The sequence below is a fragment of the Anas acuta genome, chromosome 3 (assembly GCF_963932015.1).
Source record: "Anas acuta chromosome 3, bAnaAcu1.1, whole genome shotgun sequence".
Lineage (NCBI taxonomy): Eukaryota > Metazoa > Chordata > Aves > Anseriformes > Anatidae > Anas > Anas acuta.
Genome location: NC_088981.1, coordinates 13,879,730 through 13,902,326, shown reverse-complemented (window position 1 = coordinate 13,902,326; position 22,597 = coordinate 13,879,730). Strand labels below are relative to the sequence as shown.

The 22,597-nt window shown below is 46.8% G+C and overlaps 2 protein-coding genes across 3 annotated transcripts; both read right to left on the bottom strand.

Moving 5' to 3' along the window:
• Positions 1-1,445: 1,445 nt before the first annotated feature.
• KAT14 (lysine acetyltransferase 14) lies at positions 1,446-18,454 on the bottom strand. Of its 2 annotated transcripts, none has more exons than XM_068675770.1 (10): positions 18,199-18,454; positions 16,120-16,238; positions 13,790-13,911; positions 12,225-12,406; positions 11,244-11,663; positions 9,846-10,417; positions 9,182-9,318; positions 8,539-8,714; positions 5,304-5,494; positions 1,446-2,707 (listed from the first exon to the last, which is right to left on the bottom strand). In XM_068675770.1, the coding sequence occupies exons 1-10, from the start codon at positions 18,452-18,454 to the stop codon at positions 2,534-2,536; spliced, it is 2,349 nt and encodes a 782-aa protein (XP_068531871.1). In that variant the 3' UTR covers positions 1,446-2,533. The 2 variants fall into 2 exon arrangements, with proteins under 2 accessions (XP_068531871.1, XP_068531872.1); XM_068675771.1 differs by having other exon boundaries at positions 11,244-11,660.
• A 272-nt stretch (positions 18,455-18,726) lies between these two features.
• Positions 18,727-22,514, bottom strand: PET117 (PET117 cytochrome c oxidase chaperone). Its single transcript, XM_068675781.1, has 2 exons — positions 22,308-22,514; positions 18,727-18,876 (listed from the first exon to the last, which is right to left on the bottom strand). Exons 1-2 carry the CDS (start codon positions 22,401-22,403, stop codon positions 18,727-18,729), a joined length of 246 nt encoding a protein of 81 aa, XP_068531882.1. The 5' UTR covers positions 22,404-22,514.
• Positions 22,515-22,597: the final 83 nt, after the last annotated feature.

The following is a 22,597-nucleotide window of genomic DNA, read 5'->3' as shown; positions in this document are numbered from 1 at the left end:
AGGCGGGAGCCGGAGGGGCCGCGGGGCAGGCCGGGAGTTGTAGTCCTGGCCCTGAGGGGGATGGCGCCGCCATGTTGGGGGGGGGCGCGCCACTTCACCTCGGGAAGGAAAATTCGCCTTCAGGAAACTGCAAAGCATCAGTTTTACCACATTGCTGTCTCACAACAATCCCCATACACTGCAGATAACAAGCAATAAAAAGCTAACTACACCAGACAGCCTCCTGGTTGTGAAGCATCAAGCACACGCAAGCACCTCCACAGGTGTGGGCTTTGCCACCCTTTTAGGAAAGGGTCAAGTTCCACCTTTATTCTCCAATAAAAATTTATTTGGCTAAATCAGGTCACGTTTGGCAGCTGTGATCATCACTACAGTCATTGCGCGGCTCAAGGAAGCACAGTGTAATTGTGCCATTACGCGGGGTGGGCGCTGGCTTGCTAATCCCAGCTAAAGGAACCTCACGCTGGTCTCCAAGGCACACAGAGGAGGGAAGTGCACGGTTTGGTTCGTTCACACAAATTAGGAAGGTCTTCTTGGGTCACGGCCCTTTGTCTTTGCCCAGACCATCAGTAAAATGACCCTTGAGACAGCTGCACACACACCCTTTTCTCACCAAAGCCCTAAGGATCAACAGGGAAGGATTTCATGGTGAACAAGTCAAAGCCACGTCAGATTTTCACCAAGGATCAGTATCCCAGAGTGCATAAAATAACAAAAAGGAATCAAAACTTAAGCCTATAGTCAGTTCCAGGAAAGTGAAATATAATAGATCAGTTAACTGGCTGATTTTCCAAGAAATAGGGGCAAATGAGCACAAGACAAGCCCTCTCCACATAAATCCTAGTGGACGTGCAAGGCCACAGAGCAATTTCTTGTTTCTGCAGATCAGACATTTGCTCTCCAACCTTTGTAACCTTTACTGAAGCATCCTCTCTTGGCCATATGTGAGTTTTCTAAATTTCAATGAAAAAAGATGATGGAACAAACAGTACAACTACGGGGAGGCTTTTTCAAGGGAAGGGCTTTAATTCCATTCATAAAGACAATTTTTCTCCTTTCCAAGTACAGCTAACTCGTAACATCAGTTAACATCAAAAATTTTCACGTAGTCATAAAGCAGGCTGAAATGGGCATGGATGTTAGGGCACGCAGCTCTTGGGTAGGCTCTGTTTTCCTCCCACTAACTCCTGGCTACACAAAAATGTACACGTCCACCTTCCTGCTGCTAACGAAATGAAGAGCTGATGCAAAAGGAACGGGACAGTGGGTATGGTTCATGTTTGGAAAGCACTGACTGGCCTTCAGTCAGGCAGCAGAGCCACCTGCCAACTCGCTGCTCTTCTGCAGTAAAAAACAGGGAGAGAGAAAAGCTGCTAACTGTGCAAACAAACTTTTTTTTTTTCTTAAATTCTTGGCTGTTTCTTTTTTTTTTTTTCTCTCTCCTCTTTACTATTTTTTCTCTCTCACATTACTGTGAAATCACTGCCTAGATGCTTCCAAGAACTGGCACTGGCTCACCTCTGCCCTCTGCCCCCTCCCAGCTGCACACAGGTTGCTCCTACAAACTCGAGCCTGCGTTTCAAACCTCGCCTCCGTCTTTTGTTCTGTTTGTGGCAGGAGGAGGTGGGTGCTGGCTGGAGCCTGTGAGGCTGGCTCTGTGGTTAGAGGTGTGCCCAAAGGGCTGATCTGCAGCACCAACAACTGGCACAGAGGCTGCAGGATTTCAGAGAGCTGATTTGGCAGCTGTTGTGTCCTCCCTCACCTAGCTGTGAGCCTACTTGACATCTTGTTTCTGAACACAAAACACTGCGCACCACAAGAACTTCACATTGAGCACAGGGGCAATGGGGGGGGGAGGGGAAGGAAGGCCGCAGGGAAGGGACAGAACAAAGATATCTCCTCTGAGCCCTTCACTCAGGATGACATGAGTTCACACACACTTCATTATTCCTAAAACATGGTTCCAGTACTGCTGTTCTGGCCCGTGTAGAGCTTTCCTAAAGTCAGCATCCAGATATATGCACCAATATTGCATTCCCCTTCGTGAATTCAAGACACCGTTCCTAACAGAGCAATCAAATCACAGAAACACTGTGGATGATTGAAGTTTAGATGTTCATTTTCCATAAACAAAAACAGAAACAAAAACTCCTGCAACTTTGGATAGGTTTCAAAATTTGAAATCCATGGGGCCCCTCTGAAATGAACAGTTTTTTTTTGTTGTTTTTTATTTTAAATCAGTGGGGCTCTCTCTCCAAAGTGACAGTGTCAGAAAAGCTCCCCATAAGAACGTCAGTCTTCCAGTGGCTTCAGCATGTGCCAGTTGGCATTTCCAGGCCTCTCCCTTGGAGAGCATGAATCAATCCCCATGGATTGTGTTTTCAGCACGCAATCCAGCACTGCTGATATTAGAAGTCCTAGGGAAAAAGGCATAGGTGTGTTCCAGCTCTCACGTGACAGCCAACATCCTCTGCTGAAGGCCATGCTCGACAGGCTGGGCTTCCCGCACATCCTCCCCAGCAGCTCGGGCAGATCAGCGCCGCAGTCTGAGGAAGAACGCGTGCTTGCACTCCTTGCTGTCCAAGGGATAATACTTGTCATAAAAATCCAAAATGTATTCTTCAGTCTTAAATCCAAATTTTTGGTAGAGCAGCATAGCAGGGTTGCTTGCAGAGACGTGAAGGGTTACGTCTTTGCCCATGCAGGTCTGCCAAGGGAGGAAAAGGAAAAAAAAAAACGGTATCACAGCAAGAGAATGAGAAAGCCTCTGGGGGAATGCGGAGGTGAAGAGATTCATCAGGTCTGGTATTTAAGTTACTGAGGAAACGTGAGAAAATCACAGGTCTCAACACAGAAGTTACCACACATAGCACCAGCTGAAACGTGAAGGGAGGCCAGCTACTGTTCCTCAGAGCCTCTGTTTCTGAGAAACGGGGACCCTCTGACAATAAAAACAAGGCTTTGGATTATAATATCTCAGCTTTCCATTGTCAAAGTCTAAGCAATTGTTCATTATAAATAATCCCAGCATACAGCACTAATCTCAAATACTTAATAACAACGGCCTGAAGACAAAACATGCCAAAGGATCAGGCGCTGTGCTCCTCCCCATCAGCAAACAGAGCTGAACTCTCTGGGACCGTGCTGCAGCACCACACCACCTCTGGGCTGTCACACTGGAATTCCTCTGCATCCCACCCAGCTCCTCTCCCATCCTTCAGGGCACAGCACTCGCCTCCCGAGAAGGCAAGGGAGTTCAGACAGCAAATGGCATCGCTGAAGTTCCCGTAAAGATCCGAGATTATAGGGGCAGCTTTATCTTTGATAAAACTGTAATATAATAATAAAGTACTGTTTTCTTGCTTTCATCTAGTGCTTTAGTAGCATTCTCTGTATACTGCATGTATGGTAACTCTAAATGGCAATAGTAACACCCTTTAGGAAATCTACGTGGCAGATCACTCGAAGGGAAAAGGTCTCACAGGGATTTAATAAAAAAAAAAAAAAGTGAAATAATGAGGAGCCATTTTGGGGAAAAGGAGGTTGGAATTCATCTTATTAAGAAGATGCAGTTTGGTCCTCACCACTTCCATCAAAACATTTTTTGTTAGATTATGCTCTCTCCAAGAATTCACCCCCAACCTAAACACACTGATCTTTATCTTCAGCAGAGAGACGGAGTTACCCTTCATCCAAAGGATATTAAGGTGGCCTCAGCTACCGAGAGCAGACCCTGGTATCAGCCCGGGTAGGCTGCGAAGCAGCACACACAGCCTGGCAGCAGAGGGAGAGAAGGGCACTGTCACCACTTCTACACGAGTGTCCGCCATCTACCACTGACATGCAGCAGTGGAAAAATAAATCTAACACGAGCCGAATGTACAATGGTGATCTCTCCCTGCTAGCGAGTCTCATCAGCCTCAGACCTGCCTGGCTGTTCTCCACGTGCTCCTGAAAGCAGGAACAGGTTAATTGGTGTCATAGGTGCTACAAAAAGCTGTGGTGATTCCCCACAGCTGACTTGCAAACGCATCCCAGTCCTGCTGGAGAGACAGGAGTCCGGCGGCTGCATCCCTGCAAACGCTGGCTCATCTCTGGGCCTGTTGTTTGTAGGTGTTGACATCTCACATCAGCCGACTGCAGTTGAGGGCAATTTACTCAAACACTTCACACAGAGAGGCTCAGGAAATGCAAGAGGTGAATGTAAAATAGATTGCTCTGCATGTTGGCACAGGCTAGTAAGCAGCGAGAGGTGGGCACTGCAGAAAGCTGTGTTGGTAGAAGAATTACCCTCAGGTGGCCAAGAGGAGTTGCTCTTGGTGGGAACTGCTTTTCTAAGGTACAGATCACTGTTCCCAAGGACCTGCCAGCACTCCCTATCTCTCTTTATCCAAACGAGTACAAGTAAAAACAGTTTCAATGGAGAGTTGTTGGTAGTACAGCTCATCTCATCTCAACTAAAACAAGTTGGGGAATCTTTCACACCAGCAGCTCTGCCAGGAGAGCTCAGGGAGTGCTAAAGTGGGTCCTGAGGAGGCACAGTTGGGCTCTAGAAAAGGACATCTGCCTGCATCCTTACTCAGATTTGTGCAATTTAATCCAAGGAAGTAAATGGAATGAAGGCCACCTGAAAAACAGCATCCATTCAGTGGTTTAATGAAGTTTAACTACTCTAACACTACTCCTTTAGTTAGCTCAGATTAATTTTCCCAAGTGTCCCTGTGCAACCAAGCCCAGTACAAGCCAGTCTGAACAAATCCGAATGAGGCTGCAAACACTTCAACTCTGCTGCATTTGAACCAGTGCATTTGAGAAGTGGACGAGAATGATTAAAATCAGTAAGAGATTTCAGGCAACTGCACCAGTCCCAGAATAAGCTTCCAGGTGTATATAAGGAAAGCTACCATGTATTCTAACCAAACTATTAGCACATTTACCAATTTGTTCCCTTCAAACCCCAAATTTACATTATTACTGTTATGTGAACTATTGACCATTGGAGAATGCAAAATTAATCCCGAGACAAAGTCCATAGCATCTCACTAATTCTGAGGGCCTGACCAGTGCCGTTACTCTTCTAAACACACTTCAGTTTCTGCTTTTGAAGCAATTCCCCCCAAAAACATCCACATGGGCTGCTGACAGTGGACAATTTGTGCTGCTGTGTGAGTAAAGAAAGGGCAAGGAGAAAGAGACCAAAGGGAGGAACACAACACTACCTCCTCTCCAACACACGCATGTGTGCACACAGGGAAGGAGGGGGAGCTAGTTAATTCAGCACAGACAGGGGATTTTTTCATTACCTGAATAAGATGATAAATCATGAAGGTTGCAATTCCAGCTCTCCTCCACTCAGGGTGAACAAACAGAAAAGAGATGTAAGCTTCATTGTATTTCACATCTGGCACCATGAAGCCAAAGGCAATAATAACTTTTTTGTAAAGGACAACGACACTGAAGTCTGGGTACTGTAGGCATTCTGACAAATCAATTCCTACAAAGAAAGAGATAACAGTTGAAAGCACTGCAAACCAAGCAGAAAGCAGACTACGCTGTGTCATACTTCCATGGAAATTCAGATTATTAAGCCCTTTCATAAACACTTGATTTCTTCCTTTTGCCTTATTTCAAAACTCTGTGACTGACAGATGCTTCAACCAAGCCCTTAGACAAAAATGAGACTTCTGGCACTGATGTCAATAGGTGCACACGTTAGCATAGCACACACAACGGGGAAAAGACTCCTTTACTCGTGGAGAAGAGACATTAAAGCCAACTTCCTTCTGAATGACCTACGGATAAAACCCAAACCAAAAAAAACAAATGGTTTATATGTATATATGTGTGTATATATGTGTGTGTGTGTGTCACTATGTCAGCAGCCAGCTAATCTCTCCTTAGTTTGTATGCTGAGCCATATCAGCAGACTGTTAAGAATCCAGTTCTAGACGTGCATATGGGTAAAGTCACTTGCATGTGCAAATGTTTGCTGGATTGGGTCCCAGTCAGTTTGTGCCCCTCGCCTGGGGCTCTAAGGGCTACGGAACCACTGGAGGGAAAGGGCCAGGCCAGCAGCAGGCTGGCACACACCATCACCGCTCCACTCTGCAAACGCTGAAGGACCTGCCCGCAGACAAGCACGGGGGCAATGCAGTGTATCAGCTACTCCATCCTCTTCCTCCTGCAAACTCTCTCCGGGTGCAGCAGACCTGAAATGGGGTTTCAGCTTTTTCAGTGTTACCTGCCGAGAGTTCTCGTCTTTTTCTCTCCCTGGCCTCTCCTCCTGCTTCCTCCGTTACCTGTACTGAGCTGTTTTGTGAGCTACACTGTGAACCCAGCCACAGCTTTCAACGCTATCAAAACGTTCGCTTTTAGCACGCAAATTCTCTAATCTGGGGTCTGAAACAGCCTCTCTGCCAGCAGTGCTTCTATGAGTCAGAGGCTGGAGAGAAACACCTGAAGTCAGTGACTTCTGAGCGGAGTTTGTTACCCTGCCTAACCACGCTGCTCTCGCAGCCTAAGAACATCTACGCAGCATGTTAGGGCCAAGCAGCTTAGCTCACAGCACCGAGGCCTGCTTGGTAATTTGGCTGTGTAGCCAGGCCCTAAGCGAAGTGCAACACACGGCAGTCATGCCATAAATGCTAGTTTCAGCCTCAAACCGGCGATCACAGATATATTTGGAACGTGGGGTAAGAAAACAGCAGAGGATGTTTTCCAGCAACGTTTATCACTCTTGATGAGATGCAAGACCTCATAAAGCGCTAGGCAGAGAGAAGCGGGTGAATTATTTTCTTGCTCGAGAGTGAGCAGGGTGGGGTAAGACGTGGGAGGAATTGATTGGCAATAGGGAGCAGCGTTAATTATCTCAAGGCTGCAATTGACTGTGAAGTGCCTTACAGCGTGTCTGTACAGGAGCACTACATTGCCCTGAGCGCTCTGGCATGGTTGATGAAGCGGTGCCGTCCCCTCAGCACGCAGCTATTCCTGCAGGAAGGTGCTTAGCTCAGTAGGGTTCGCCACTTGTTTGCTCAGGAGATGTTTCCCGTTAGGACACGAAGGCTCCGGATACCGTGAGAGGAATCTCGCTTCGTGTCAGCTCATTTGTGGTTACTACCTGCGAGCTCGTTTCTGCCGTGAGAGGAACAAGAAAAGCTCTGACAGGAAGGATTTGGGGAGGTGTAATAACTAAAGCCTGGACTCACAGCACCTTGTGAAGTGCCCAAGAACTCAGCCAACAAGACAGCATCACTACTAGGACGCGACTGGGCACGTATCCCACCCCAACACCACTCCAGCAATTACACCGTGAAGTTAAACCCTTTGTGTCCACGCAGACACCACGTTTTATCTCCTGAAGTATCACATCCTCATTTCTCTCTCCTAATAAAACAGACCAAGGTACAATAATCCTATTATCCCAGCCCCAGAAAATGTACACCATGGAAGAAATTTTGATTCCTGTTTGGAGGCTGCTGGGAGTGTCAGCTCTCTGATTTAACGATGCACAGCCCATAGGAGGGTGGAACACACCCACGCTCCTTATGTTAAATAAAACTGGGTGAGTCCTGAAGAACTTAATGAAGGTGCAAAGCAACTTGGCCAGAACTTCAAATGCATTATCAGAAGAGGAGAGTCTATGACAAAGGGGTTCAGCCTCTGTCAGGATTGCAGAGTGTCTCACGAGCTCCAAAACAGCTTGTGAAGGGAAGACATGCCAAGCTATCTACCCCCGGATTGTACAATTTGGACAGTAAGTGGCACAAATAGCTCTGATGCTGACTGCAGCTTACGAGCACTGCTGAACTACAAACAACGTTGAATCACTATCTGCAAATCAAAACGTAAAGTAAACAGTTACTTGGAATAAAGGTGTGGACTGTTTACACGGGGCTTTCTAAATTAGTCTGCAGTGCTGACTGCTGATCAGAAGCTGATCGAGGCATTAGATGAACGTTACAATTCTTATTTCATAAGAATTTGAGACAACAGTCACATAACTGTGGCCCCAATCCCACCCCGCAAAGGGCAGCCACTGTCCCAGGGATCTTACAATTAAAGAGATGGTTCATGAAAATCAACACCCAACTTCTCCCATACACTGCCAATACTGAGGCTTGAAGAAATAAAGAACACCATAGCGAAGCTTACAGTAGTTAGCAATTCCCAGATTTCACTCCAATGAGCATTAGATCTCTAAGCAGTTTGTATACATCAAGCGCCCACCCCAAGCTGGATTCTGCTGGATGTTTGATTTTAGTAACTGTCTATTTCTATTGGCATCAATGGTGTTACCCAAAACGACCTCTTTCTTTAAGTGCTGTGCTAATTAGGGCCTAATTGCCCAGTTCTAAATGATCTCAGAAAACAAAAGACACCAAACTCATGTCTCCATCTCAACTACATTCCTATGACATCAGATAATGGTTTTCTAAGAACTGAGCCAGACACCAACTGAAGACACATTTGGCCAAAGATTTTTTTTTTCTGAACAAAACCACTTCCTTCTTAGAAAACCCAGCACAGAAGGAATCTTACCAGGCCAGAAGAATTCATGGCACATGGAGTTTATAGTGGGGATGTGATTAGGGCGAACGTAGCAGTAATCAACAGGTGCTTCTGGCTCAGCCTTCCAGTGAGGATTATTCCTGTGTGGATACGCCCGGATTTCTGCCAGCAGCCTGAGTTTTGGGGGCTTTGTCTCATAGTCACGCCTGCCAGTTAACATGGAAAGCAAACACAGAAGGTGAGTGAGCAAAAATAAATGCTACAGCAGCTGAACGGGCACTGCCCATGAAATATTTTCTGACATGCTCAACTTGGAACAAAAGAAGTCTTCCATTCATGTGGGAAAACAGCACCCAGCTCAGCAAAAACAGCCTCGTGCCAGAGCTGAGGACACTTCCTGGATCCACAGCACATCGAGCCAGCCTGTCTGAACAGCAGGACTAAGGGTGTTACGGGCTTCCCCTAAAAGCAGGTGCACCCTGCATTCAGTGACTATGGTGACTCCTCTGCCTTGTTGTCTCTTCAAGATTCTCCTCCCTGCTGCAGGGATGAGCGAGGATCGCTGCCCAAAAGAAAAGCGTCCCCTCCCACAAAGATACTTCGATCACTGCCCAAGAAATGTGGGCTGCTGCTTCCCAGGCCAAGAGCAAGTTCAACCTCTGCCCATCCGTACCTGATATAAGGTTTCAGGACACGGGATGTGTAAGGGCTGACAATGCTGTGGTCTGTCAGCAGGTCTTCTGAGCCTACCAATCGGTACAGAAACTTCGTCGTCTGTTGTCGATATCCCTTCATGGCAGGCAGCATCGTCTGTACAAAAAATATCCAGAACACATCAGGAAAAGTAGTCAATGACTTAACACAAGGGAAGCACATCAACAGAGAAAGAATAAGGGCCTTTCCCTATAAAAGGGTGATCTGAACAATCCTACAATCCTACCTCAGAGGACTCTGCAGTGCACTCTCAGGTTCAGCACCCAATGCTATGAGCTGCACATACTGCTCAGCAAAGCACTGCAGGCAACTGCTCTCCCACATGGCATGAAAGAGCAGTTAGGTACTTCCAGGCCTCCACCATCAACATTTGTGCAGGGGTGGAATACAAATACATAAACATTTGTGGTGCTTATACTGACAGAAAGTTGTTCTGCTGGAACATTGCCTGAGAAGAAAGGGGCTGGTGAGATAATTAGTGGGGACAGAGCCCCAAGTCAAAACGAGCCTTGTTCACATAATTCTTTTCATGTTCATGGCATCCCCACAGTGGTGCTGTTCTCTGCAGCAAGAGCTCTAAAATAACCAGTGTCAAAAACCCACTTAAATTTGATGACACTCACCTGGTATCTGTCCAAGATCCTGAAGTCCTGACTAGTAGTTCTGTATGTTGCTTGCCCTTCTGGAGACCTGGAAACTCCTCCTTCTTTGGCTCCATAAATCCCATCAACCAAGAGCAGCGCAGCATTCACAACCTGGTCCAGGTCAAAGAGTGGCAGCCCTCTTTCCCTCTTGGCCTGCCTCACTATCAGCTTGCGCCTCAGTCTCCGGGCCTCTGGGGTCATGCTCATGGCATTGGGGCAGGCTTCCAACCTCTTCAGCAGCAGCTTTTCCTCATAAATACTAACAGAGGTATGCTTGGGAGCTCGGGGTTTAGCATCTTTCTCCACCTGTGGTTTCCTCTTGTCTCGCCCCCTCACCTGCAGCGATGCGTTTGACTCTTCAGGATCCTCACTGTCACCTTCCATCCTTTCCGTTTTTTCCTCTTCACTCTCCACCTCTTGCTTGATCTGCTCAGCTGTCTTCACTTTTTTCCTGCCTGCTATCACAGTGCCAGCACCAGCAGCCCCACTGGGAGGGGGAACATACTCTATTCCCGGGTCTATGACTCCATCCCCTTCCATCTCCTCATCATCTGTTCAACAGATCAAAAAAATCCAGGGAAAAAAAAACATAAACAATGTCCCATTTCAAAGGGGGTTCCTGAAAGACTTTTCTGCTAAGGAGAACTAACGTGGATTTACCCAACACACTTTATTTTCTATTTACTTTTGGGCCTCCAGAGTTTGGACAGGGGATGTGTTAAGGGGTCCTATTTCAGGACACAGAATCAATCCTTTTCCTAAGGTCTCCTGCCTTTGGCATCCAAAAAACACTGCATCCTGGGCTGTGAGCTCATGCTCTTTGATAAACACTAAATTGTTGGAAATTCCTGAAGATTGGGGATCAAATGATCAAGCTCTGTCTTTAGCTAGCATACCCTGGAGAAGTTCAGTTTAAAATCAGGGAACAACAATGAGGTAGTACAAAAGGACAGCATTTGACCCTCTGCAGAGCATGTCCAACAAGAACTGCTTTACTCTCTGTTTTCTTAATTAGAACAAGGTCCGACCCCTTGAAGAACTACCAGTATTTAGCCTTGCATTTCTGCTTTGCAACCTGATCAAAATTTATGATCTGTTAATTAGGATGATGTTGCTAGGTGACATCTTCTACCCACTGGGTATTCAGGATGCCTCAGAAGACAATGGTGGTTCCTTCTGGTCTCAGAAACTGTGACTACAACTGTGAAAACCTATTTAAGACTTCAATGCAACCAAGACCAACAGAATTTAACCAGTTACTTTCCGTCTTATCTTGAAAATATCCTGCAGCTCATTGGAAGTTTCTTTTTTAATTAGATGTTTTCCTTGATAACTACGTGTGGCTTATTATTAAACCAAAACCAGAGCATCTCTTACCATGAAACAGAGCCTGTGGCGGCATGACGTCTGGGATGAGATCTGCTTCGGAGAGAAGGCTGGGAGTAGCTGAATGCGAGGCTGGAGTGCCGGGAGCAGAGAAGTCCAGAGATGGGGAAGGAGAAGGGCTTGTCAGAGGCGTGCGATCTGAAGAGCTCAAGGAGGAGAAGTCAATCACCTCGCCTTTCTCAAGGACGATATCGGGACGACGGCCTCGGCTGCTGAATTTAACAGGAGTGGAGGAGGTGCTGCGGTCCAGGAAGCCAGCCGCCTCCTTCTGGGCTCGCCGAATATCCTTGGCTTCCTGAGTGCGAGATCTCTTCTCCTTCAGCTCCATGGCTGATTCCACCGGATTGCGGCTCACTCGTTTCCTGAGGCCTTCCACGGTAATGATGGGATCCAGAGGTGGCTTTGAAGCTGCTAAAGAAGTAGCTTGCTTATTCTAACAGACACCGAGCTCCTGCAGTCACTGTATACGTGCTTATGGTCATAAGGACAGATTGGCTAGAAATTTTAGAAGATGTGTTCTCAAAATACACAAGAAATTCATTCCAAGGCATGCAGCATAAAGTTAATGCACCGCTAGAGCCTCACTTAAAACCCAATTCTGCTTCTCTGCACAGAAGGGAATTTGCATCCAATGTGGACAAAAGAAAGAAAGAAAAAAAAACATTCCCCGGGGTAAAGAGGAACAGAAGAACAACATATTTCAGCTGCAAAAAAATGCACAAATCTCAAAAGCCTTACAATCAGTTAGCACAATGCAAAAAGGCACTGAAATGAAATATAAAAGGCTGCTCATACTACAGTGCACGCAACATAGTCCTCTTAAATCAGCCATTCCAACAGAGCAAAACTAAGACAAAAAATCCTGCCCTGTAACTGTCCATGCACAGGAACACCTCGTTTTAAGTAAACTTTTGTCATGCCTTCCAGCTCTGGCCCAGCTGGGAACCTAAACACCATTTGGGCAAGAGTTACCTTTTGCCTTTAGTGCAGATGCAGACAGCTTCTCTCCTTCAGGCTTCATTGTTGGGGGTTTATTATGAACCAGTTTCCACCACCCTGGTTCTCCAAATTCCTGGGCCCCTGAGCGGAAGAACAAGGGGCTCCCCACTGAGAGACAGCCAGCAACTGTGCTCCACCATGTCGAGGTCTTTTTCCTACAGTGGGAGACATGAAAAAAAGCGTTAGGTCCCCACTCACCAGCTACACCTTCATCCTGAAGCCTCGAGGAGGTCACAACACGCTCAGCCTACAAAGGACACTGCCACTAGCACCCCAATCATTCAAACACTCAGGTTCCTACCTTAGCTAGCCATAGCCTTCTGAAATCAATACTTATCTACAGCAAAATGTGAACAGGATCCTAGTGATGGCCGTGTTGACCTGACATTACAGGGACGTGTTCCCTTACTGAAGACAGCAAACAGGACTCTGGGTACACAGGATGGGAGAGGTAAGGGAAAGGCAGTAATAAAGGTTTCACTTCACGTAAAAGGAAAGAGAAACTTAATTTAGACATCTGCTTTGGTGACTTTGAGATTTCAACACATTCAGCAAAGCCTGCTCCCAAAGCTGTGGGACAGAATCCTGAAGGCTGAATTCACAGGGGGCACTGGGATTCAATGGCTCTGCTCTCCATAGCTGCAGCTGTGCCAGGCACTGCAGAGAAGGAGAGCCAGGGCCTGAGAGATCACTGAGGACAACTGAGCTGCAGAAATTTCAGGGAACAGAGGAAAGCCTATGCCTGTCCCACAGACATAAAAGCATGAGCTCTATTCAAGACCTGTCTTGGAGTTTTCTGTCATAAAACCTCTCCTGTAGCACAGCAAAGAGGATCCCCATTAATCAGCATACCTGCATCAGCCCTCACTGAACTGCTTTTGAATTGCATTTTTGGCCACTTGGAGGCAGGGAGCTGCATTTAAGCCCTTCACTTCCCAGGACAGTGTGCTACAGTGGGCATCTGAGCACTTTCTGGTCTTCTAAGAACTTATCATGGGGCTAATGTAAACATCATTTAGGAAAGAAAGAAATTAAGATATTTAAAAATATTTAAAAATGGCTCGTGGCCAGTAACTGAGATACTCCCTTGAATATGGGAGAATCAGGTTCGTGGTATAGAGTCTCAAACCATATTTGCACCGGCTCTCAGGATTCCTTCTTGCCTTTGCACACCCCCACTGGCCAACATTTCAGCACTTGGGCTAGGCAACTTACAGTCATGTCCCTCAAAACATGGGGGATTAACATCAAGCACCCCAGATCAGGGCTTGGAGCATCTAGATAAGATGCTGCTTAATATGCCAAGGATGTAAAGTGTAGCACTTCTTGAACTGGGACACAGATTGGTCAGCTGTCCCTGCCCCACCAGCAGCTAGTCCAGGCAAGGCAGCGATCACTTCATCTGAATCTGATCAGAGCCAAGCAGGTCTCAAAAGACAGCAGGCTCAGCAGACATCACTGAATTAAACAGGATTCTTGTCCGGTTTTAATTCATTTTGCTCAGCAAACAGAGCCTTGGGGAAACATCATGCCTTTACCTGTTTCCTAACAAGAAATTCCAGTGTTTCTCAATGAAAGCACAAATGTCTTCTTTCCACCTGAAGTACCCTTGCCGGCCAGTTCCTTCCAGGGACAAATTGTACATTGCCAGCATAACGACCTGGAACAGAAAGAGGTGGATACCAGTGCATCTTTTCTGCTTCAGCTGGTGAGCTGTCACCCAGCCACGTGATGTCATACGCACCCAAATCTCTGCTGTCTCGTAAATTTCTTATTTTTGCAACATCTGAAGCAATTTCTGCAATCCGTCTTTGTCCTGCTTTCATGGTGCCCTTTCTAATTTTCCTATTGTTAGATGCACGTTCTGCTGTTTTTCTGAGATTGCTCCATCCCAGGGGAATAAAAGCAGCCTAACTAGGCAGGTTTACGACGAGGCAAACTTTTGCACTGGGCAGTATAAATGAATTATATCACAACTGGGATCTGAATGTAGGGTGGAAGTATGAAAAAAGTCTTTCAAAAAGAGAAAAAAATCTGTGACAAGTAATCCCACCACCTTATCCATCAGACACATTGTCACCGCAGTCTTTCTAGATACTTGCTGCTGCATTTCAAATTGAACAGAGGTTAAACTAGGTAAAGCTACTTGGCATTTACTATTTAGTCTTGGTATGGAGGAATTAAGTTTGTCATTTCATTAAATGATACTTTTACAGATCTTCTACATGCTTCATAACCAAATTCAGTCTGACCTATTATAGGACAGGTTTGAAAAATAACACTCCTCTTTCGAAATAAACCCCAGGTGACCAGCGGTTAAATATATTTAATGAATGCATTTGAATACAACTAAAATCATAAAGCTAGGCTGGGATCGTCTTTAACAATCCCACAGCCTTGACTGGACACTACTTCTAAAGGGGACATATTGTTCACTGCCACACAGGTTTGAAGTCTTGTTTTTGTTGTTGGGGGATGTTTTGTTCGTTTGCTATTTTTAATCAGAGGTGGTCTCCTAGCAGTGGGCAGCTGCTTTTGAAAAGACATCACTGAAAACGCCAAAATGAAGAAATTATGAAGAAAATTGACAAAATTAAGAAATAGACAGCCTTAATGTCCCCGATACTCTTATTTCTGGCTCACAAGCCCTCTTAGTGTACTATTTCTCTAGAATTTCGTATTGATAAAGTTAGGTGGGACAGTTCTTCACAACTTTAAATATATATGTGTGTGTGTGTATATATATATATATCTTTACAACTGGCCATAAGGATCTGTTGAGGTCACATAGTCTGAAAAAGTTCAGAAATCACCGTCCACATTTTTCCTGCTTCAGACAGATCAATTTTACCACTTCCTTCAAACTGTTGAACTCAGAAGCAGCAGCTCTGGCTGCTGGAGGCCTAGGGAGACCTTCTTCTTCACCAGTTTAGATCCTGTCTTTCTCTTGCCCATGCCACTCTCCTTCCTATCTTCTGCACAGAGCTGAGCGTAACGCTAGCAGCCTTTGCTTCCCAGGTCTGTAATCTGCTGAAACTCCACCACTCTGTCAACCACAGACAGCCCCTCTAACCTTTCCCAGCCCTGCCCTGGGCACCACCAGAAAGCACAGCAGAAGTTACAACTAATGTTTTAAATGAACTGTTACAAGGCAGTGCACTGCTACTGTCCCAAAGGACAAAAAGATGTCTTGCCCCCCCTGCCCAGTGTTTGGCACCTGGAAGCACTTCAGGCAGCAGTTCCTGCTTGACCAAATCCACTTTCTGCAGAAGTGCTCAGCACTGCCTGCCCCTCCTCAAACTAAACCAGCCCCGTACTCAGAACAAGATATTGTGCATTGATCTACCCCTGCAGCGGTTACTGCATAATGCAGAGTATTTTGATGGCTCGGGTGTGCAAGTGACTGAAACAGCAGAATTCCACAAGGACTACTGCTAGCAAGCAGGCAGTCAAGCCAGAGCTCTGCGTTCAGGGAGCTGGCAAGCTCTCTGTTTGTGTGTTGCTACCTCACAAGTTTTACATTTGTTCGTATATATAAAAAAAGCTCTTCATGCCTCGCAGCCAAATTAAAATTTGCTTCTCCAAACTTGCCCGAAGCCATGAAATTCATGAGCAACATGAATGAGGGAAAAGAAAAAAAAAAAAAAGAAAAATGAGGAATGTGGTTTGTGTGATTATATTTCAATTTACTTGCCAAATGCTCAAGTTCTAATCTGCAGGCAATCCCTAGCTAATTAATTTCTGAAGTTCATGTATACGGTTCTTTGTCATCTATACCCAGTCCTCCTTTTCTAGGTAGTACATACACAACAAACAACAATTTTAGAAAGTCCTGTGGTTATTCTCCTGGCACAAACATTCGACTTACTTGTTGCCACGTTAATCTCAGCCGTTCAAATTGCTCCTTCCCATCTTCTGAGCAATCCGAGCAAGTAAATCTGAAAAAGTTGTCTCCTTTGAGGTAGCTGAGCTGTTCTCTCAGTTGACCTAAAATGCATAGGCAAAAGGTCAGACTTTAGGTCCTTTCACAGGAAAAATAATTCCCTACAACATCAGGCAGGGAAGTATTTTTTCATGGAGTCCAGAGACTCCAGGGAAGACTCCTTGGGAAGTCGCTGTGATGTAACGTATGGATCAATTTTACAGTTACAGCAGTCAGCAGTGACCAAGTGAAAACCACAGGCATTAAAAAGGGGCATCTGAACACATGGACAAAGCCAAAACATTTCCTTACTTCCTCTGCATTTTTCACTCCTGCTTGCTTCCCCAGAATAACCTACACACTGCAATAAATAACTGTTTCTCCACTCTACTTTAAAAAACAGCTGACTTGCTAACCTCGAATATAAGTTGAACAAAAGTGATCTACTGGGATAGAGACACCTATAAAACCCCACACATCCAAAGCTAAAGGCTCAAATTCTGTTTCGGCAGCAGAGCACGGGGGAAGAAAAATCAAGTGAATCAGGACTTCTAAACTCAACATTCATTAAAGAAATACGAAAAAATGAAATCACAGGACAGGGAAACAGTTAAGTCTATATATAATATTTCCAAAATTCACATACGAAAGGTCTTTCTCCAAACTCATTCCATCTCTTTTATTATATCACTACAGCGGATCAAGCACTTGCAATGTATGGCTGCTCTGCTTTTGCAGTCAGTTGCAGAATCCAACTACAAAAGTTGCACCAATGTTTGTTGGAGAAAGCCAAACCAACCGATTTGGCAGTTTGACAGAATGTTTAGATGGCAACTCAATGTGGCAAGGGATTATTTGCCTGAGCTCATTGGTAACTTTCGTGTCAATTGATAGATGTATAACTGAACAATTAGCAAAGAGAACAGCATTTTCTTTTTCCAGCTTGTTTACTTTACCCATTTGTATCTAGTTACTGTTGCTCTGTGACTGGCTTTCTCTGCTCTTCGGATTTGTTCCACAGCAACAAGAAAGAGGAACATCTTTGTAAAATTGAACAAATTGAATGTTAAATCGAGTGCTCTCAGGTGGGATACCTCATGTTACCTTTACTACCTTTAACTCTGATCTCTCTTTTTTTTTTTTTAATTAATACATTTCAAGTTAACGCGTCCCATTACCTGCATCTTAATGGTGCTATGCTGGCTCCACTCACTAACAGCAAGGTGCTCACTAACCATGCCTTGAGAGGAGATTTCTACACTAGGCTCCTGGCAAGCTCTAGGATGGCAATAAGGGCAGCTCCAATACAGCTGCAAGGCAGATGCCAACTGAAGAGCTCGGTATTTCTAAATGCAGAAGTAATAATAAGCACACACAAAAGCAGATAATAAAACCAGTGCTTAATAATTTCTAGGTTTTGCATCTAATAACAGATCCAACAATGTAGAATCAGAAAGGGAAGCCAAGTCTATTACTTAGCTAACAGAATGTATCATATGTCAAGGAGCAAGAGCAAAAGGATCGAATGATATAGCTTGCTCCGAGTGCATCCCAAAGCCAGCTGCTAAGGGCTGGACATGCTTCTGTCAAAGCTGCACTAAATTCACATTCTGGACACACTTCTGTGAAAGATGAATTCAATTCACATTATCAGGAAATCATCAGGGCTGAGATTTAGCCACAAACTCGGAAAAGGAAAAAAGTAGCACTACCTACAAAGTCCTGCTCCTCCCAAACCTCTGCAGGAAGCGTTATCTTTACCTGAGAGGAGTGAAAGGCCAAGACCCTTGGCCAAAGCCCCTTAACAAGCCAGTGCCTGACACACAGGAAGGTGTGCACGTTCCTGAAATCATCCCCTTGGTTGGTTACCAGTTAGAGCAAACAGTCCCATTTCTTGCAGGGAATGCCAGTCTCAGACACCCGCCTGGCTCTTGGGTCAGCGTGCCCACATGGTAAATCACAACCCTAGCAGTGTCAACTACATACAGGGAGGGCAACAAGAGACAGCAACACCAGCCCCCTTACTTGCTGGAATCCACTTCTGACACTTCTCGCAGTAGTAGGACATCTCCTCCATCCAGGACGCATCGCCCTCGTCACTGTTCAGCGAGTCTCCGCTCTGGTCATGGGATAAATCCACCGAGGCCTGGTCTTCAGACTCCACAATCAGGAGGGTTTCTCCTTCCACCTCGCCCTCTTCCAGACCCTCCGAGGTCGATGTCCTTGTGGCTTCATCGTCGTGGCGGCTCAGCAGCCCGCTCATGTGGACGTTATTAGCCATCCCTCACCGCCTAAAGCGGGACGGTGTTTGTGCTACAAGGAGCCCACCATCCCCACACTTACAAGCCCCTCCACGCTGGAGGTACCAGCCAGGTGTCCGCAAGTAATACTGCTGGAAGAAATATTTTGGGTATGCTCTATGGCTTTTGGAACAGGAATATAATGTATCTGAAAGAAAGCCTTTCAGAAATGTCTGTTTACTGAAATGCAAGTAGTTAGACACAAATCATCTCCAAACGCCTTTAGTCAAACCTCGAATGCCTCAGGTCCTGCCTAGGACTGCTGAGAGCTCTTCTCCATGAGCATCTTGTCTCTCTCTTCCTTAAGCTGCTTTGTCAAAGCAATCTGCTCTTCCAACAGGCGAATATTCTCCTTCTTCTGATGTTGTCGCTCCAGATCTCTGAGAACTCCTCTGTGCAGCCTCTGAAAGCACAAAGGGACAGGGTTCATCATAGCCTGTTTGGTAGCAAGTGTAACCAACCCCACCCCAGCTCCAGTCCCTCCCGCAGAAGTGCTCGCCGTGCCCTGCTGCCTCTGTAAACCTTAGTCCTCTGCCACCTCCTGCAGCCACACCACTTAAAACTAAAGCTGTGGGAGGTGGCACCTGGTGTTGATGGTGCTGCAGCAAACCCACTTTGTTTGTACTCGCTTCAGATGGATGCATTTTCTGAGCAGGAGAGACACTGGGCAAAGAAATGCTTTGCACCAGTAGCTCCCATGCTGCGCAGGGTGCACATGACCTGTAACAGCCTTGTACCTCCAAAACTTGTACCTCTGCTTGGAGAAAATTTGGTGGTAAACTGAAAATAATTTTAAGAAAAACAGTTTGTCTTCATCTGCTTCTTTCTGCTTATGTCTTCCTCTTTAAAAAACAAACAAACCAAAAAAGGCTGGTACTTGCTGCAAGGAAGGTAAAAGTCCTACAGCCTGTCTACGCCAAGCTCTTGAAAAATAATGGCACTTCATTCAAAAGATGTACAAACCCTTTACCAAAAATGTTTGCTATAAATAAATTGTGCAACACAGACTGGTGGTTTGCACATAGATGCGTAGGCCACCAAAGGAATGTAAAAAACCCTAAGAAAATCCTATGTAGTCTTTGTTTCCTCCTTATACTTGCCTGTGTCTGCTACCTGGAAGGCTTTCTTACTCAGCTAATGAAATGCTCGACCCTCACGTCTCACCAGGTGAACGCAGAATGAGCGAAACCAGAACTAATGACGGGGACTGGGATGGGGAAAAGGAGGGGAGGGACTATCGGGGAACCAGCTCTTCGGACTGCAGATGTACGCGCCTGGGAGCAGGCCAGGCAGCAGAGAGATATAAATGGAGGGATGGTGAAACTAAGGCATGGGATGGAGATGCCAAGACTGACAGTGACTCTGGGAGGACAGGAGACCACAGGGAGGGTTTAACTGGTTGGGCACCTTGTGCAGGGGACAGCAGCTGGGCCTGGTTCTGCAGAGGAACACAAAGCGACCTCGGTGGGCTCCGGGTGCAGGCACCCAGCCACTCCCGCAGCACTTCGGAGGCTGTGCGAGGCGTCCTTCTCAGCTCGGCTGGGGCTCCCGGGGCAGGCAGGCGTTTTTACGTGTTCAGACATTTACTAGGTGTCAAAGCAATAGTCAGAAGCTTGTCAGAAAATATTATGCGTGAGGGCAGAATATCCACGTTACTTATTTCCACTGTGTTACCTAAAGAACTGGGTTCCTTAAACCAGAAGCCATTATAACCGGACTTGAAAATACAGAATTATAAAATGAAAAGCTCAGGTTTCATTTATAAAAATACAAGCTTTGAGCCTTAGGCTTTCTGAGTAGCATTTCACATCAAGTTTAAACTGATTGCTGGTAACATAAAACTGAGCATTTTGGCTTTGCTTCTGCAGCAGCAGCATCTCAAGGAATGCTCCTACCCCTGCAAGTACATAATTTGCATCACCTTCAGCTGCTGGGGACATCTCTTCTAACTCTAGAGGCTGTGCTAACCCATCCCCAAATATACAGCTCAGGCACCTCTGAACTCCTCTGTCAGGTGTACATTTTGGGAGAAGAGGGTTTTTTTGGGAGGCAAGACAGACCCAGGCATGCTGCCTGGTACAAGATGTGGGAGCTTGCCTGTAGCCATGCAATTCTTTTTCCCTTCCTGGCATTCAGAGGCTGTGCCCTCACTTGGGTATTTGGATGGATAGAAAACAACAGGTTATTATTTTTTTTGTGTGTGTGGCAAGGGACAACATTTTAATTCACATATTCAAAAAAAATTTTTTTGCCCCCCAAAAGGTTTTCCACTGACCAACTGGATCCTTTGGCTCTTTCATCTCTAGGAAACTCAGCAAAAGTGCCTATCTGCAGGCAGCAAAACATCACCTACCCACAGTAACGGCTGCTTCTAGTTGTGGGAAAATGTATTAAAACAGACCCATGGGGAGAAAATTGCCCATTGCTGTCGATAAATTAGGCAGCATTTGGTAGAGGTAGCATTTACCCAGACAGAAGCGGCCTCAGGTGTAACAACCAAAGCTATTTAACAGTATTTTGCAAATGAAACAACAAGAGGAACACACAAAGAGCTGCAAGTCCCCATTTACTTCCTGATGTCGTTAGGAATATATGAATCAACCAGAGGGCATCACCCATATCAGCTCATTTGTGGATGATGCTCTTTTTATTAAAGACATTGCATATGCTGGAGGAATGCACGTTACAGACTTGGACTTGTGCCCTCTGTTTACCCATGGTTTGAGTTCGGATGCAGTCCCTGCACACCAGGGCACCGTGCTCAGGATGAGGTGCTCAGCGTTTGGTTTCTCGTGACTTGTTTAGCCTGTTGCCTGCGGCATTGTGTACTTCGTGATAAGCAGATCCTGCTTGGATGGTAGAGCAACTTATTTCCTTGAGGACTTTTCTATGCCTGTTACCTCTTCATCACAGAATCACAGAAACATCTAGGTTGGAAGAGGCCTCCAAGATCACCCAGTCCAACCTCTGACCTAACACTAACCAGTCCTCCACTAAACCGTATCACTGAGCTCTACATCTAAACGTCTTTTAAAGACCTCCAGGGATGGTGACTCCGCCACTGCCCTGGGCAGCCCATTCTGTTGCCTAACAACCCTTTTGGCAAAGGAGTTCTTCCCAATCTCCAACTTAAAGCACCTCTTTCCTTCTCAGATCAGTCTCATCCTCCGAGATCCCTTGTTCTTAAGTGCTGCCAGGGACAATATCTCTAGGATAAAATGTAATCTTGTCATTACGGATGGCACAGCAACAGGCACCTGAGCTGCGGTGTGGACTGGCAGCTTGAACTGTGAGGTTTGTAGCTCCTGACTACTTCAGACCTTTAGTAAAAGACATTTACCATAAGACTTTGTGGTGTGTGTTTGGTGTGCTTTAAAACATCTACATTTAAACCAGATGCATGCCCTCATCCTGGCACTCACTGGGCTCACCGGCAGAGCTAAAACCAGCTTTTTGCCCATGTGTCCACCACGTGCAGCTTGTCCCTTCCGAACACATTGCCCTGAGTCGGCTTCACCCACCCCCTGCCCACCACCCCCCTGACACCGGGCCGCGGAGCCCCCCCCGCCCCCCACCCGCCCGCCTCCCCACAGGGCGCACACTGCGCGCCGCGGCCTGAGGCACCGGGGGGGAGCCCGAGGGGGCGTGGCCACGGGTGAGGGGGCGTGGCCAACCGAGACGAGGCCACGCCCCTTTTGTACCTGCAGGTGAGGGGCGGGGCCGAGCCGTGTGGGCGTGGCCACGGGGCCGGGTGGGCGTGGCCTGATGAAAGGGGGCGTGGCCTGGCTCCCCCCCTCCCTCCCCCGCCCCCCCCGTCCCGGCGGCCCCGCTCACCTCCTGCTCCCGCCGCTGCTGGACGTGCACGGCCGCCACGGTGGCGGCGGAGAGGAGCGCGGTGACGGCCAGCACCGCCCGGGAGCTCCTCGACATCGCCGCCGCCGCCGCCGCCGTTGCCGAAGCCGGGCCGGGCGCGCGAGCGGCCGTTGGCGGCCGTTGGAGGGGGGTGGGGGTGGATGGGGGAGGTGCGGCCACGCCGAGCGCTGAGCGCGTCGAGCTAGGCCTGAGCAATCGAGCGCCGAGCGGCGGGGGGAGGGATGGATCGGGGTATGGGGGCGGGGGGGGGG

Excerpts from the sequence above, each read along its gene's own strand:
- KAT14 (XM_068675770.1), bottom strand. The coding sequence starts at position 18,454 with ATGGCTAATAACGTCCACATGAGCGGGCTGCTGAGCCGCCACGACGAT. Across the intron at positions 12,407-13,789 it reads AATTTCTTGTTAGGAAACAG|GAAAAAGACCTCGACATGGT; the intron begins GTAAAGGCATGA and ends CTCCCACTGTAG. Across the intron at positions 10,418-11,243 it reads GCCACAGGCTCTGTTTCATG|ATGATGAGGAGATGGAAGGG; the intron begins GTAAGAGATGCT and ends TCTGTTGAACAG.
- PET117 (XM_068675781.1), bottom strand. The coding sequence starts at position 22,403 with ATGTCGAGGAGCTCCCGGGCGGTGCTGGCCGTCACCGCGCTCCTCTCC. Across the intron at positions 18,877-22,307 it reads AGCAGCGGCGGGAGCAGGAG|AGGCTGCACAGAGGAGTTCT; the intron begins GTGAGCGGGGCC and ends TTGTGCTTTCAG.